The 17,614-nt window shown below is 42.4% G+C and overlaps 1 protein-coding gene across 1 annotated transcript in view; it reads right to left on the reverse strand.

The window, feature by feature from the left end:
* Positions 1-2,950: 2,950 nt before the first annotated feature.
* Positions 2,951-17,614, reverse strand: part of PLCB1 (phospholipase C beta 1) — a 442,993-nt gene continuing 428,329 nt past the window's right edge. Inside the window, exon 32 of the mRNA XM_067292708.1 lies at positions 2,951-6,294. Within this exon, the coding sequence (XP_067148809.1) occupies positions 6,064-6,294 (231 nt within the window). The 3' untranslated portion in view covers positions 2,951-6,063. The remainder of the gene's footprint in view (positions 6,295-17,614) is intronic.

Here is a 17,614-nt window from a genome sequence, read left to right on the forward strand (position 1 = left end):
TTGCAGCCTACCATCCCACAGAAACAAGGCCTTTCAAATCATATCAGTTATACAATAGCTAATGGATTATCTCCTGTATTTTCTTCTTTGCTGTTTCCATACTTTGAAAGCCAAATATTTGGATTTTTATTTTTTTCAGCTTCTCAGCTTCTTCTAAGATCCTTCTTGCATAGCACATACATGCCCTTTCTGTGATACTGGCTCTGAAGAACCTAAAAGTTGAGCCTCCAGACCCATACACTTAGAAGAAGCATAAGCAAATTGCACTGCCTAGCAAACAACAAGCCACCAGCCTTCCTCCCACTAACTGTCCTACTAGTACACCCTAGTGGAGGGCCTCTCTCTTTATAGGTCTTTTTTTAATCCCAGAATGCTTTTCAGCAATCAGCTTTAATTTGGCCAGTGACAGTCACCTGCAGCTTTTTGCATGTGGCTTTTATTTCTTGTATTGACCCTTTTGCTAAGTAGGTATTTCTTACTTCCATAGGAAACCATCATGAGCCCCTGAAGAAAAGAAGAATAAAGCTAGGGCCCTGACTCTAAGGAGGAACCAGTGGTCATGATGGCCAAGCTAATCCTGCTGTGCTTTAGGGAAGCACTACTCCTGGGCAGAGCAGAGAAGAGAGGCAGAGGTTAATAGTCTCAATTCAGTGGGAAATGGCAGCATCACAGAAGCAATCTCACTGGGCATTCAGGTGTCTCCTATGTGTGATTAAACCCAGGAGAGGACTTAGCTGTTTTCAAATTAACTAATGCTATACCTGGCTCTTTGATGCCTGATGTCAGAAGTGTAATTCAGACCCAATGTCAGGTTCCTCGAATCCCTATATAGTTACTGGAGAAAGCAAGAGGTCTTTGAATGACAGCCCATACAAACCAAATGAAGGTATTGAAGCCAGCTGTTCATCTGCCCCTAAGAAATGCTGACCTGATGTTGGCAGCTGAAGCTGGTTTCAGCCAGGGGTGGTAGATTTGACTTGTGCAGCTTGCATGCTCAGAGCTGTCCTAAAGTCCAAAAGTATAATATATTCTTTGGAAGAAATGAAGGGGGGCTTAAACGCACAGAGGTACAGCTGCTTACCTTTAAATGACTTCCTAGCGGTTCGAGCACATGCCCAGGTTATAGGAAACCTGGTGGTGCAGCCCTTCAGCCTGTTTCAAGCTTACCCTGTGCTGCTCAGCTGTGTGCTCTAACACCCACCTCAACATCAGAGCTGGATCGGGGGCCCCTCCAGCCCTCACCCAGATGCTGCATCACCGAGAAGGAACCACCATGAGGTTCATGAAGCTGGGAGCATATACTCCTGCTGGAACCTGGCACTGGAGCTAGTTATTAAAGCATTCACTTCGAAGGCAAAGCAGAGTCTCTTTGCCAACTGATAGCAGTAGACTTGGTGGCTGTGGTGGGACTTTTTCTTTTGGCTGTCATCAGGAACATTTGCAGGATCCACTTGAAGTTTTTGCAACCAACTGTGCCTGCTTTGTCCAGTGGCTGCAGCTGTGTGAGCACAGAGCTCTGATCCCACTGCCTGGCCTTGGCAGACACCGTCTTCCCCTTGGTCAGCCTCCAAATAGCTCGTCCACACATCGAAGCCTGTTGCCCTCTCTCCTCAGCTGCCAAGTGAGTCTCCTGTGGCCCAAGCACAACACGGGCTGAGGCCGTCTGTTCCATCGACTGTGAGAACTCTGCATCCGAGCCCCAGGGGGGCCGAGGGTTATTTCCCGGTCCTTCCCAGGGCCTCCTCGGCTTTTCCCACTGTGCTCGCTGTTACCGCTTGCCCTCCCCTTTCCTGAGGTTTCGCCCTTTGTCCTCCTGAAGCGTCCCCACAGCGCTGCTGTCCTGCCCTGCTCCTCTGTGCTGCGTGCCCCTGCACAGGGCACAGCCCCTCTCTCCTTTATCTCCCTAACTTCGAGTCGGCTTGCAAGTCCAGGCTCCAGCCTCCATGCTCGTGTGCCTGTTGTCCCTTTAAGCACCTTGCTGCCCTTGTTCTCACTAGTTGTTATTCCTACCATCCACATGAGCCACTCCAGCCTGGCGGTCCCCCGGGTCCGTTCTGCTTCTGCTGCTCCCGTGCTGCCAGGAAGGGCGGTTCCCTAAAGGGTCCTCAACAAACCCGATCCTTGGTGATTTCACACCCCGTTACTTCCTACTTTGGGGAGAAGAGTTATTCCCCATTTATTTATCCATTTTTCTTTTCTTTTGCTGTCTTCCCCCGCCTCCATTTCTGTCCTATTCCTACTCTCTTCTTCAATTTCATGGCCTTGACTTTCAGCTCTGTTCCCTCCTCCTTCCCTCTTTTCACACAGTGCCATGTCCATTCCTCTCTTCAGATCCCATTTCCCTACATCTTTGCTAGTGAGCATTTTGAGTCTAACTGCCTCGGGGACTATTTACTTTTAATAGGTATATCTCTTAGTACGATGGATTAATATGTCTGCTTATCTCCTCCCAGAGATTATTTCTTACATTGTAAATTAAATAGGGGAAGGAAGGTCAAAAGCCACAGGAGTAGATTTATTTTTCAAAGCTCTCACTGGAAGGCAAATGTTCATTTCAAAGTATTTATGTAATTGCAGAGGTGATTAGCAAAACAGCCGGGGCAATGGAAGAGAAGTAAAGCTCTCTTAGTTTGTCCAGGTAGCTTACAGGTATGGCTGAAAATCATGCAATACCTGTTCTGAAAAAGCTTGTCCTGTAAACCAAGAAGCTTTCTCACCAGAACAGAAAGTTGCAATGCACTTGTTCTGTTTTCCGTTGCTTCAGAACACCAGCAACTACGTGTTTTTCCTGGGAGGGCATGTCCATGCACGTGCGATTTCTCTTTCCCACTGTTGTATGCACAACCTGCAGGGCAGATTCACTGACTTCTTGTGCCACTGCCCTTCTTGCGAGCAAGGTCTCGCGAGTCAATGAGCACTTTTGAGTCGACCAATATAGACAACAACCATCTTGTGTTAAGAAATTTTTATTTGTCCTTTGGATCTGTAATGTAAGCACATAAAATTACAAGTGGAAGAAACATCATGCCACAAAATTGCATAGAATTTTTACAAAAATGTGAATTATGCCTCTCAAACAATCATAGATTGAGAAACCAAAAAATATGTACATGTTAACTGAAATATTTCATCCTACTTTGAAAGCAAATCATCAAAGACTAATCATTCACAGACACTATTAATACAATGTACAAGAGCAACACTGATTTCAAAGAAAGGCAAGCAATGATGTCCCTTTAGTTATATTTCAGTGAATGTTTAGCTAATACATGAGCATTAATTAAAATAATTATGAACATGTTAAATCTAAAATGTCTGGCCTTCATTAGAATTTTTAAAATTCTGTTTATACTGCCAAAACCAAGCTATTTTCAGTAGTGTAAAGATAGCTGAAGTGCACAACCTAGTTTAATATAGACAGCTCTACTCTATACAGCAGAAAGTCCACAATACAGCATTTCCACACATTCAACACGGAACAAGGCAAATACATAAAAGGCACAAGACTTGCACATCATAAAGACCCTTTTTCATTATCTTACTCTAGTTCAAGTAATATCAATATTAAATGATATCTGTTTCACTGAAATAGTTTGAACGATGCAAGATGTACAGTATTACACAACTACCTTACACCTGCAGAAAGTGGCACTGTACAGATATAAAAAAATGTGAGTACAGTAAATGGTCAAATACAAACGTACTGTAAAATGACTACAGCTAATAGTATACTTAATCCAACCAGTATAGTTTTTTTTTAATATAAATAAAAGATTAATTGGTATTTGCCCAAGTTTCTTTGAAGACTGTGATGAAGTCCTGGCTCCGCTGAAGTCCATGGGAATGTAGCGCTGAAATTCAAAGGAGCTAAGATTTTACCTAAAAGCTTGCACTGTACAATGATTTCTATAATGTAATAGTCTTCAGTTTTATTGTGAACACTGCTATTAGTATATTCTTTTAATAATTTAGACAATATGTAATTTTTACTTTATAAAATGCAGCATTACATCTTGACCCTCTAAGTTTTCAACGAATGATTAATATTGATTTCAAAGTGCAAAATAATGATTTACAGAGGATTCACCTTCTCTAATATTAAGATGAAAATCAGATTTTTGAATTTTATGTTTACTAATTTCATCATCATAAATCAGAATAGTTTAATCCAAAATATGATCTCCAAACAATGTGCAATTTTTCTTTCTTTCTGCTCTAAGTTTAAAAAAGAAACATCAAAATACTGTTTGTCTTCCAATATTTGAACTTATATATATATACAGTTATTTAACTGAAAACTTAAGCTTGATTTGTATTTTATTGCTTAAATTTAAATAAAATAAGTTTGTCAAAGTACTAAAATCCTGAGGGAAAGGAAGTAAAGTAACTTAAATGTTACAATGTATTAAAATGCCTGGCTATGTAGCTGATTTCTTTCTCTGTTTGCTTTTAAATACAAAGTAAGGCCCCGATCTTGCAAACATGCATGTGAACACTATTACCCAGAACAGTTCCACTGAGTCCAGTGGTACACGGTGTGCGGATAAATCATCTATGTGAGTTTGCAGGATCAAGCCTATCTGTGAAAATCTACATATTTTGAGCTAGTTTATCATTTACCCTAAGAGGCCTTTTCACTACGCTACTGAGGGAAAGGCCTTTAGCATTATACAAAGGCTTGGGTACAAATGAGAATCCATCTGTAATGTTTCATAATTACTATTTCTGTTAATACGGGATGCCAGAGAATAACATTTCTTTACCTTTCCAAATATCCCGACTTTGACAGAGTCTCTCTGTTATTTTATATAAATTTCTGAAAATGTGCTGTTACTTCTTTCATGCATATCATACAGTACATTAACTTTGATTGTTCTTATTTTAAGAAGTCCGTTAAATGGATTAATATACATTTTTAATAACAGTGATCAGGTTTTTACATTTTGCTTTTAAATTTCAGACCTTAGTAAAACTGAACCTCAGTCTTAAAAATAATGGAAGATTCTGTTAAATTTCAAATACTGTAGTCCTAAACATTTTTATAATCCTATCAAATTCAGTAAGCTTAAAATATGATACTTAAAATCAATACTTTTGAGTCTGCAAAATATATATCAAATTTATATTCTAAAACTACTTTGATTTACAACACTAACACCACAAAAAGAATTTTATGATTCAATGATTATTTTATATCAGTATAACCCAGATGTTAGCTTTCATAAAGATTCTCTATTCATGTATCCCTGAAACTTTTCATTTGGCCAAGAGACCATGCTGACTTCAAATAGAAACATGCCATGCGTGTATATAGATGTATGTGTGTGCACACATATATATGTGTATACATATATATATATATATACACACAAACATATATGCACTCACACAGTGTAACAAACACAAACATACACACACACCGTTTCTAGACAAAGTTCTTCTCTTTGTTTTCCCTCTTGTCTCCACAGTTCCACGTATTTTCAGCAGCAAATATATTTCTTTCCATATGATAAACATAATATTGAGAGAGCAAGCCACCGGTGCTTGCAAAGCTATAAAGGATTAAATGTTTCAGTGCAAATGTAAAATGGTGGTACAGCTGTCAAGGTGCAGTTATAAAGTAGGAAACAAACATGATTAAGTACTGTTACAATATTCCCTAGGATCTGTATTAGTTTGGAGCGCTTTGCACTGGCACTTCAAAAGGAAATCTGCGCACGTTTGTCTCTGCACAATACACTGGTCTTCATTAAACATTCCTAACAGTGAACACGGCGAGAAAATTACCCATTGTAAATTGGCCAAAAGAAAAAAAGGAGAGGATGGTTAACATGTTAATTTTCCCATTACAACTGTGCTAAGCTTTAGCATAATAATAACATGAAGAATGAGAATGAAGACCTTTGCACAATACGTTTATAAAATGTTCCTTTTGGGAAATGTGCACTGGAATACAGATTCCTGCTGCCTTCCAAAGCTGTTCGGTGGCAGCTCGCGTCAGGAAAGCAGAGACAGGCAGCTTGGGAGTGGTGGGCCCTCACGCATTAACGGGTGCTTGGGCAATTAAAAAGTAGTATCAAACACTTTTTCTGGATTATCTTCTTCCAATTCCTCTTCACTTTGCAGAGGTTTATGGTTTGATTTTCCACTGTCAGATGCCAGGGAAGAAGGGGCAGAACTGTGGTCTCCATCTTCGCTGATTTTCCCTTTCATGGCTTCCTGCACAAACTCCAGAATTTCCAAAGGCAGTCTTTTGAATTTGTCTTGATATTCCTGATCAAGCTCAACCTGCAACTACAACAAAACAGACAAGCTGTCTTAAACTGTATCAGATGTGATCGGTGCAACATTAAGGGGCAAGGAAAGAAATTAATACCTCATTTTTGCATGACTGGAAAATATATTCATTTCTTGTTCATACTAGCACCACACATTCGATACACCTATTAATTACCATGCACTCATTCCAAAGTTGAAAGAAAATGCAGCCATTTGTGCATAAGGCTGGTTTGGGGTACCATGCTCTGGTACCTAAATCCTTAAAATATAGATGCATTTAACCGTACTGGTGTCCATAGTCCCACTGGCTTTCACAAGATTACTTATTTGAGTGCAGTAAGGCACATGGATATGCCTTTGAAAGAGCAAGGTCTTAATTAAGGTTCAGGTAGCAAACAGCACCGTGTGAATTCTTCACAGCTTCAAATGACAAACATTGCTCTAAGAACAATATAGTAATTTTTGCCAGATTAATCGGGCTGGAGAAACCATTAGGAATAATTTGGTTGCCAAAGAGAGTCAGAGAGGGAGGGGAAAAAAAAGAAGCAGCTAAATTACATTTTTTAAGGCTAGATCATGGAAAGTTACATTATCTGATTAATGCAGTATGTGTCTTGGACATTACTGGGGAAAAAGTGTCACATCATTAACAGGATGTAAAAGGCATGCAGAAAGAAATCTGGCTATCAGTCTTCAGGAAGTTGTGGGCCTTTCCCAGTATTTATTTGTATAGCCTTTGTTTTTAATGCCCATATTAGGACTGCACGATCCATTATTTAAAAACATTAATGTGTATGAAGGGTTCAACTGAAGACAAAGCCAATTTTTTCATCATGACCAAATCTGATTATGGCAGGAAGAAAAGGGGTGAGTTCCAAAGCCAAACCCTGCTAGCTCTCCATCCACCCACCCACCCACCCATCCATCCGTCTTCTTAAAAAGAGGGAGTCAGATTCTGCTAACTGTAGCTGCAGCAGTTTTGCAATAGTTTATTAGGTAATTATATCTTGAACTAGATTGTATTTTTTCAGGGATGTATAAAGACGCTATGAATTCTAATTCTTCAGCTCTATGCTTGAGTCTACCCAATCTAGTTTCATGTCTCCTTCATCCCACTGCAACAACTCTCATCAGGTAATATAAATCTCCACTCAAACTTTAGGACCTGTACTACTCTTATCCTCTGTGACCTGTCCACAGCATGTGACTTCACCACTACACCTCCCTCTTGAGCTCTTCCAACCCTGTTCCCCACACTGCTGTCCTGGTTTTCATCCTGCATCTCTGACTTCTCCTCTTCTCCTGATGTGCAAATCAATGGCCTCATGTGCAAATCAATGTCCTTAGCTCACCTGGTCTAGTTCTACATTCCTTAATTAGACAAATTTTGCAGCTTTTCCTCCTCAAGATCTAAGATCTGACCTTTTCCTTTTGTTTCTTCTGCAAAAGCTCATTTCCAGTCTTGAGTCTGGCAATATTCCTCCTGTTCCAGCCTCTACTGCCCACCTCTGTGCTGCAGTGCTGACAAACACGATGAGTCTGAGGCATAAATGGTTGTATTATATATACCTTGGCTCTAAAATATACATTTGTATCTACTGTTAGACAGTCACTACCTTAACTACCCTTCTTTCATGTTGTACTCACTCTTTTTTTCTGAACTCTCCTGTTTTCTGGCTTTATGTCTAGATACAAGTTCTTGAAGGGATCCTCTTTTCTTCTTCATTTTGGTAACACCTCCAACAGGATGTATAATATCAGAGAGAGAGAGAAACAGTGCCGTAGCATGGTCGGCAGGAAAAACCCACAAAAGATGCTGATCATCACGCAATGCCTAGCCCATTGCCTGGGCCCCTGCAGCCCAAAGCCCCCTGGGCTGCTGGAATGCACTTCAATGCCTGGTAGCTGTGCTGCCAAAAATAAACAGCAGCAATTGCAGCAGGGAACAACACTGGCACTTTGGGCGCCACATGGAGATTTACTAGTAACTGGTTCCTGTTACAGAGCACCAGTGACGGATGCCTAGTGCCTAATAAGCTTCTCAGCCACCAAGAGGCTACCGTCTGCACTGGTTTCTATTTCAGAGTGACAGCAAGCATGGCATTCACACTGGTCACTTTGTAGATCCAGCCTGCAATATATGTAGCAAAGATGCTATTCTAGACAAAAGGTCAGTCAAATTTCACTGTGTCATCATGGTGAAATCATGCTTTTGGTTACTGTTCATTACTAAATATCCAGGAGCAGACCAAAATCTAAAGAAATCACTATATTATCAGCATTCATCTGTTCAGATCCAAGAAGAGCTTGCAAGCCCAAAACTGTGTCTTATTTCTCAAACTCTGTTAGTTGTTCTAATAAAAGATACTACTTCAGTAAGCAAACTATGCCTTGCCTGGGAACTTGTTCACAGTCAGGGCTGTAATTCCTTTGCTCCACCTACAAGCACTGCTTATTGCTTGACCTTAGTTAGCCTCCAACCAGCCTGCTCTCCAACCTTGCCTGGATTACGCGGCCAGTTTTGGCAACCAATAACCACATGATAAAATTGCAGAGCTGACTTGTTTCCCAGTCCACTTTGCCTCCTGGAGTCTCATAAAACCTTCCTCTTCCCTGTGAAGATGCTAAAATAAAGGTCTTGCAGAATGGTAACACATCTCACAGAAGGAAGAGCAATCAAGTGAGGCAGCTCCATCCATTCTTTCCAGGGAGTCACAGTTAAACCTGGTCGTTTGTACTAACTAGCATAGTTAGTTAATGCTGCCAAATGAACACCCGTGTTGCTTAAAAACGAAAAGAGGGGGCAGAGAGGAGTCTCTGTTTATTTGTGGCGATTATACAAAGGTGGCATCACAGTTAGAGATTTATGCGAAACGTGAGACCAAAAAAATCCTTGCGTTCATCCAGAGCAGCCAAATGCTCTGTTCATATCAGACACGCGTGTCCGAATGATGCGGTGACCCCACTGCCTGGGCACAGTGGCTGCAGGAAAGGGCAGTTCCTGGGCTTTTGCAGTGATGGATGAGGCAGGAGCGCATGGGGCCTGCTGGAGGGGCTCTGAGCACGCTGTGCGCTACCGGCACCGGGCTCCACCATGTTTCTCTGCTCAGGAGCACTTGCAGCAGGGCACGGGGCTGCCAGCGCCGCTCGGCAGCAGTGCCCGGGCACACCCCACAAAGGAGTTATTCAGTCCGAGCACCCGCAAGCACAGGCAGCTCTGCACACAGTCTTTTTTTAAGTCTAGAAGTCATGGGAATAGCTCTGGGGCATTGGAAGACAAAGCTTTATATAAGGGTATGAATGTCTTTATACAGGATGGTCACGGGGCGAGGCAGGGCAAATGGCTGCCGCATTTCTGCACCTCATTGTCACATACAGAAGCAGTGAATCTGCAAATTTTGGGCACCTCAGAAAGAGGTATGTAAATTCAAAAGCCAGAGGCTCTCAACTTCCTTTAGAACCCAGATTTGCTTAATTAGATTTAAGGGAACTAGAAATGTTTGAAATACATCAGAGACTGAACCTTATTTCAACCTAGTGCAACCCTATGCACGTTGTTAGATAGCAGTTATGTCTAATATTCACCTCTTACAGCACCTCCAGTGGATAATCCCCCCGAAGTCGAGTGTTTAACAGAGATTACATGACTCTGGAGCTACCTCTCTCTCTTCAGCACCTCTAGAGACAGCCTACATAGATGAGACCTCTAATCGCGAGAAGGTTGAAGTTAGGCGAGAAGGGGCAGACACTAGCCAAGGAGGCTTGATGAAAACTGCAACAGTGTGTAAGAATTAGTTTCCTTTCTGATTTCAAAGGCATTGGCAGTCCTTCCCCCCGCTCAGCTTCAGACAAGCATGTACAGAGTCCAAAGCGACCACGCAGGACTCCAGCAGAAATGAGGCAGCGCAGAAGTGGTGAGCTGGGGCACAACACGGCCGTCCGAGGCACGCGAACCCTCCCCGGTGAGCTGAGCACCTGCAGACCTGGGTCGGCCTCAGGAGGCTTTGGCTGTATTTCTTGTGAAACCACCGCTCCCAGCACGACACTAACAGCTGCAGGCCCAAGTTACAGAAACAAGATCCAGTTCTGAGGCTGCTTGCTTAAAATCAGTCGATTCATCTAAAAAAATAAATAAAAATCTGTTTTTCTTTTAAAAGTCTCAGCGTCCCCCTGCCAAGCAGTGGTGCCAATATTTTGTGGCCTTACAGGGATGTTATTGCCCATTCTCTAACGAAAGGCGGCACTCCGGTTAGCAGCAGTAGGCACACTCATCTTGTCCTTTGCTGGCTGATTACCCAACCGAGCTCCGTGTCAGGTATCATCACGAAACAGGGAGCTCTGAAGTGGGTTTGCGCTCCCTAGAAAGGCACGCAGCCTTTTGCTGTTGGCCACCCGGCTGTTTAAAATGTCGGTGTTCGCTGTTATTCCTCGTCATCCAGTCCCGCTGGGCGCTGAACCCGAGGGGGCCGGAGAGCCCCCGAGGAACCTTGGCCCCTGCGAGCGCCGCTCCACGGCTGCGACGCTGCCCAGTGGAGAGGCTTCGTCTCCTCTCTGGCAGTATAAACATCAAACAGCATCACTGAAATGGCTGTCTTACTTCCCCCTTGTATTTTAAACTCAACAGTAATGCTGTTTAAGACATTATGACTGAAATAAATCAATTCCTTTGAGCCCATCCCTTTGTCATTTGAATAACACCTTCGCTTTCATGCTGAAGAAAAGCCATCTTTTTTCAGCCGTACGATCTTCTATTGAAGCCGCTGACCACCTCCCCTAGTGTGTAAGAGCTGACGGTAAGGTTACTCCTTCATTGCTGGCTCAATGGCTGGGAAGCCGGGAATCCTTCTGTCACCTCTCCCACACAGGAGGGAATGACAGAGAGCAGCAGAGCCACTCGCTCTTGTCAGACCATTGCCACAGCTGGAAAAGGCAAGGCAGGTTCATGTTTCAGAGCGTATGCCTGACCCAAACCGGAAAAAAAAAAAGAGTATATGCTAGAATCAACAATATACTGCAAAGCCTTGACCTTAAAACAGAATTCACAGAATCAAATCTGCATAAAATGAAGCGAGCCGTGGACGTGCCAAAAGCTGCCCTTTCAGAGGGGCTGAGGCATATTTTTGGTAGCTCTTGCACTCATAATGCACCAACGGAGCAGGCAGCAAAGGATGTTTGTTTGTGCATAAATCTCTCTGTACCACTGGCGCCTCTACTAGACTCAGGCCCAGCACGGCCTTACCATTCAGTCTGCTACACACTTGGGTTGCCTCCCATATAAAAATCCACCTATCCAGATTCCTCTGTTAGGATACCCTGTAGCTGATAAACCAAGTGACCTACACTTGCTTTCAGGTGTTTGGAGATAGACAAGGAGGGGAAAATGAGAAGGGTAATTAGAAGGGCAGATCATTATCTGGACCGTTGTTCCCATTAACACACGACAACCTTCTTCCTTCTGCTCTCTCATTATCTGTCCTCTTATCTATCTTCTATCATCTCTTTAATCCCAACAGAAATACTGATTAATGTCACCTCCATACAAATACTCTCAAACCACGCTCCTTTAGCATCCTAGAATGGCTGGAAACATTATTTCTTGTTCGGATAAATCTCATTCCCATATATTTTACTTACAAGCAATAAGTTAACACTTTAAAACTTGGAGCCATCATTACAAGTTTGCAATGGGGTCCCTTAGGGACATAAGATAAATTGCATTAGTCACTCTTAAAAGCAGCAGCCATAAGATTTTACTCTTGGATGTATGTTTCTATCTATCTACCTTTTATTTCTTACCCAGCAGTGGTAGTTAAAAAACATCAGCTGAACATCATATCAGCTTTACAGAATGGGTATTTATTATCACCACGTTACAGATGAAAGCAGAGAGATTAAGCTCATATCGGGATCAACAGTCAGAAGGTACCATGCTAAATGACGGCTGGTGTGAAAGGGCCTCTCCTCCACAGTTCTGATGATGGCATATCGTACTATATGTGCACCAGCACATGCCTGGAACAGCCTGTGGACCAGTGAGGGACCAAGGTGCCCTTCATGTAACTTGTGTGCTTTGTGATTATGTTACCCATTGCCCAGGATAATGGCAGATATGTTGATGCTTCGATTATGACTGTCCTGCCGTTGTTGGTGCTGCCCCGGCTTCCATGTGGTTATCACGACTGAGGGCCCCCCTCGGACCTCAGCCAGCCGTTAGGCAGTGTGGCAGAGCAGGGGCATGGGCTGGAGTGCTCTCTTGTGCCCCAGTCTGACAAGACTGTATCCTTTGAACCTGACCTGCAACCAGCCCAGCAGCTAGCAGTACAGATGGAAAACACACAGGGCTTTACATGACTAAGCCTGTACTTCAGCTAGCAGTTAAGACATAACCAGAGGCCCTGGTGGCTAGCCAAATGCCCTAGCTGATTGCCCAGCTGATAGTCACATTCCTTTTAATTCAAAGGGATCTTCAGCATCCTTGGTTACAACTGCTTTCCAAAAAGGGTCATCATTCAAAGAAAGGCCTGAGCAACACTTCCTCAGAATGTGGGAGATGAAAATGAATAGGGTCATTCAGCTTAAAGCAAGGAAAATGCATGAAAGGAAAGGAAATACGGTATTATTAAAACTATTTATATCATTTATACCTAGGCGTCATTATTGAACCTACCAAAATAACATAGCATAGCATTAAAATAGGGAACACAGCATTAAAAGTAGTGACTGTGATCAATAAGGAATCACAGAAGCAGAAATTGTGGTTTCAGACTATTCTGATCAACCCCCTGCAGACTTTCGTATACTTGCAATGTGATCTAATGAACTTCTGTTTCCACCAAGAGCAAAAATAAAACGATCACATGAAAAACTCAACGTGCTGCCAACACAAGTTACCAGGAAGACTGAAGTTCACATAGACTGTTCTGGTTAAAAAGAAAAAAAAAAGCTTACCGTGTGCATTAAAACAACTAATAGTCTAAAATGTGCCCCAAACTGTCTCTAATGAGTAAGCCTGTGGTCATAGAGACCAAAGGAGTTCCCAATCCTGCTGTTATTGAAGCACCTACACAAACATTACGCACACAGCAAATTTAGGGAGGCATCAGAGGGCTAATGCTGTTGCCAAGGTGTGGTGGAAGTCTATTGCCTCTACCACACGGTCAGATTCAGCAGCTCCCTGAAGACAACAGGCAGACATGCAGCAGGTAGATATGCACAACCTCCACACCGACCTCCTTCCCTTCACCTTTCTAGCCTGAGGGAAACAGAAGTGGTGGGGAGAAACCACGTCCAAGACATTGGTGCCACAGCAACGCCTTTGAGGCTGTTAATGTGAACGCTGATGCTCCCTTCTGTTGTACCTTAGCAGCGGCATTTAGGAAGCCGGCAATGGGTTTTCAAACTACTTTCTCCTGTCTTCCTTCCCCATCCAGCTACTGATGCTGAACGCCTGGTCTGCACAGTGATGTGACCTCATAACGTATGTCTCCTGATGAAAGATCAGGAGATCCCAACCCAGAGGCAGCTATCCTATGCAAAGGCAGCCCGCTTCCACACAGGGACTGAGATTCATTCCACCTCACACTTCTTTTTTAAAACGTAAATATATTTTCAACACAAAATAACTGAAAAAGCATCTAAATAATTCATCTTCAGGCAAAAATATTTTGAGAAATTTGTGTCTAAAATACAACTGGTCAAATATTTTGGTGAAAAAAAATTTCTCTAAAAAAATCTAATTTTATTGAATCAAAATCTTTCATTAAGGCCATATTTACTTTGATGAAGTTTTTCCAATGAAAAATATTCAGAATGACTCACAATAAACTTTTTTTAATGTCAGAGTTTCCATTCTGCTTACAATTTTTCTGTAAGGCCAATTTTTTGAGTTTTGTGTTTCTTTTTTCCATCCTTTTAATTCATCTAATGTTGCATCATTCATAAATATTTTGTTTCCCATATCACATGCTTTCTTGCTCTTATTGAAAAATAATCAAAATGTTCTGGCTTAACAACCCCAGTAAAAATGCACTCTAAGGACTAAACAGCTTGGTATCTCCAACAGTTTCTGACATTTCCAACAGGAAAGCCTTTATTGTCAAGTTTGTGAAAAGCTTTTCCCAGCTTTTGAGTTCTGAATCCAAATGTGAGATATTTGTAACTTGTGTTAATTTACCTTGAGATAGGAGAGAGCAAAACATCAAAATAATGACATTTTTAGTACATGTCAAAAAAATGACATTCTTTAGTACATGGATATTGCATCTATTCACCTGTTGTCATTTGATACAAATTTCTATCCATAATTACTGTGGCAGTACCAGCATGCCGTATATTTAATTACATATAACTACTGCCTGTTCCTTATGTTTTATTGATGATAAAACTCAACTGTATTAATTTATTCGACATAATTTGAACAGAATTTTTTAGACAAGAGGTAATGACTGGTCACTACATGATTTATAACAAAAGGGGACCACAACCTCAACAGGACTTAAAAATGTAACTGCTTCTGTTTAGCAAAGTTCCCATTTTCTTTTTTACATACCATTGGAATGAACTGTTTATTTTCTTAACACCAGTGACACAGATGTTTCACTGATCAGTGAAAGGATACCGCAGCAGAAATACTGGTCTGAGATTATTGCCCCTTTCTCACTCCTCCCCCGTTTCTCTAAATCTGCTAAAGCTTATACTTATTTTTCTTCCTGTAAATGTTTGACCCATGTGCCTAAAGATAATTTTGAATAGAGGATTTGGGGCTTTTATGACTGCATCAGACAACAAATATGCATAATGTCAGTGACCTCAATTTAGCTTCCAAAATAGCACATACAGGACTCCCAGATTAAGGGTACAGAGAGCAAGCAAGCTGCTCTTCTGCTGCTTTTCATTTTCAGAGCTTACTTAATTAGATAGTCATTCTGGAGGGATGCAGCATTAAAAGATATATGGGTAGCAAGAATTGTTAAAAGCAGATGGAGGCTCAATAACAGGGAGAGTGAAATTGAGGACCAGAGCTCAGGGATCAAGTGATTTATAGGCAGCAATTTTCCCTTATTGGAAACAGGAGGAGTTTCTTATTAAGGACTATGTTATTCCCTCCACTAAGCAGATTTCTGCTGGGAAGGCAGAGGAGGAAGGACTGCTGTGTCCCCCTGCAGCATGCAGAGCGCCATGGGAGGCCGCAGGCAGACGGTGGGTGGCCAGAGGTGAGGTCGGTGGGCTGGAGCAGCCCTGAGGACAACCTCTGCGGGCCCCCTCCGAACGCCACATACCCACCCTCTGCAACGTGCAACTCAGGAGAGGGGCCCAAGAAAGCAGCTGGGAAATCCAGGGCTGAGGGGGAAAACAAGGACGGAAAGGAGCGTGGAAGCACACTGGGAAAGGAGAGTTAACATCCCCGTGTGTGCAGGGCTCATTAGAGTGAACTGAAGAGGTGAAGGAAAGGGTTTTTTCTTTTTCTCAGTGACTACAAGCTAGCGCATAAAGGAGCGTGCCATCGTGTTAACATTTGAGCCTAACACAGCTACTCAAGGACAATATAGCTAAGCATGAAAAGAAACTGCTCAGGCAGCTGAGGTTTTATCTCAAAAGATGCTGGAGTGTGGAATCATTAAAGAAAACCTAAGGGCACTCGTAACAAAGAAGGTATGGGGAACATGCATTATACTAGCTAAAATGACAGATGGTGCAGGAATGGCTTTGCATTGACTAGAAAGCTTCCTATAATGATTACTGTCCTCAGACAAGGACAGTCTCAGTGGATGCCTATCACTACCTTTAAAAATAATGGTTAAGTCATGGTAAACAAATAGTCCAAAAGCATTCATCATCATCAACAGCAAGAACAGCAGGGAGGGAGAACTGCCTGCCAAATCCTGTCCTCCCACTGTCACAGTGGGATTTTGCCATGTGGGACAGTAACCTCCAAAAACACAGTCTTCCAACAGCAGCTCCAGATGTCTCCTAAGTGAGACACTGTCAAGGCCAGAGCTCTCCTGGAATGTTTTTGCTTAGATGCACCATGGAAGCAAATAGGGCCTGCTAGGCCCCTTTCTACCTCCTCTCACTGAATTAGTCTCATGGACTCCAGATACCAGCACCCCACTTTTCAGACCATAAGAGACGTGGGCGACACCAACTCCAGCGCTTCCTGAGCTCCCAGCTCCAAAGCCCCTTTCTCTCAGAAAAAGCTCCCACAAGACCTTACACGCCTAGCCAGTCTTCCTGCAGTCTGGCAGTCTTCCTGCCCTGGCAAGCTCTCCATACTACTACTGGAAGTCCGGGGCTCTTGCTAAGTGAGTAGCTGCATTTTGGAGGGACCCACGTCTGTGCCCCCCCACCCCTCATTTCCCTGCATTTCCTGCCCACAGGTTTTGCCGTCCAGATACTCGGTTTTCTATTTGCCTCTGCAAAGACCAAAATGGCAAGAACAAACTCTGCTTCCTAAATCGCCCCAAGATGCGCTTGAAAAAATCACTAGAACACCTCTATAACAAAACACTTCACAAGCCAAGGAGTCTAAAAATTGTAGATGGTGTTATCTTTCCTTACATATACTACCCCTTCGCCTTCCTCTGACTGCTATCTTTCATGTTTCAACTTTGTGTCTCTTCCTACTAAACTAAAGGTGATTTGCTATGCCTTCCCTAATGTACAACCAGTTCCCATACAAACGAGTTCTTTAATATCTGCTGTCTCAAGTCATTAGACTGTAACCTCAGGGCCTTCATCAATCGGTGTCTCCCCCTTTATTAACTGCAACCTCAGTTAAACCTTTGGGACTGTGAAGGAAACTGGGACCCGGGCTTCTAGATTCTGGCACTCTCATAAAGAAACTTTTATCTTCTTTGTTTTTAGTAAGCAGAAACCTATTCCAAGAGCTAATTAAAAATAAATGTTTGAATGATAAGATGGCTATCAGCAGGTGCCCAGGTTATATGTGTTTTATATATACACATGCCTGTACTGTACCGCTGCTGAAAACTTCAGAGATAGAGAGGCTACTTGCAGCAAGAGCCTGAACAGGTGATCTTTTGCTGCCAATAGTGGTATTATCGTTCGTAATTTCAGATCATTTTAAGGAAATCGCTTGTACTGAATTCTGTGAGGGGATTTTCTTCACAATAACTTTGTTTCCTATTTTTTCGGCAGTACAGTTTCTGCTCGTGCAAAGCCCTGCTCTGTGCTTTGTAAGCTGTATATTTGGAATCATTCTTTTTTCTGATGACTATTTTGTGTAATTGTTTCCTTTTGTGGATAAAGTACTTTCTTAAGCTGTCAGTGTTTTTTTGATGACTCTATAAATATGTGACCTATGTATCTCATGATG

This window comes from Apteryx mantelli, chromosome 3, assembly GCF_036417845.1.
Source record: "Apteryx mantelli isolate bAptMan1 chromosome 3, bAptMan1.hap1, whole genome shotgun sequence".
NCBI classification, from domain to species: domain Eukaryota; kingdom Metazoa; phylum Chordata; class Aves; order Apterygiformes; family Apterygidae; genus Apteryx; species Apteryx mantelli.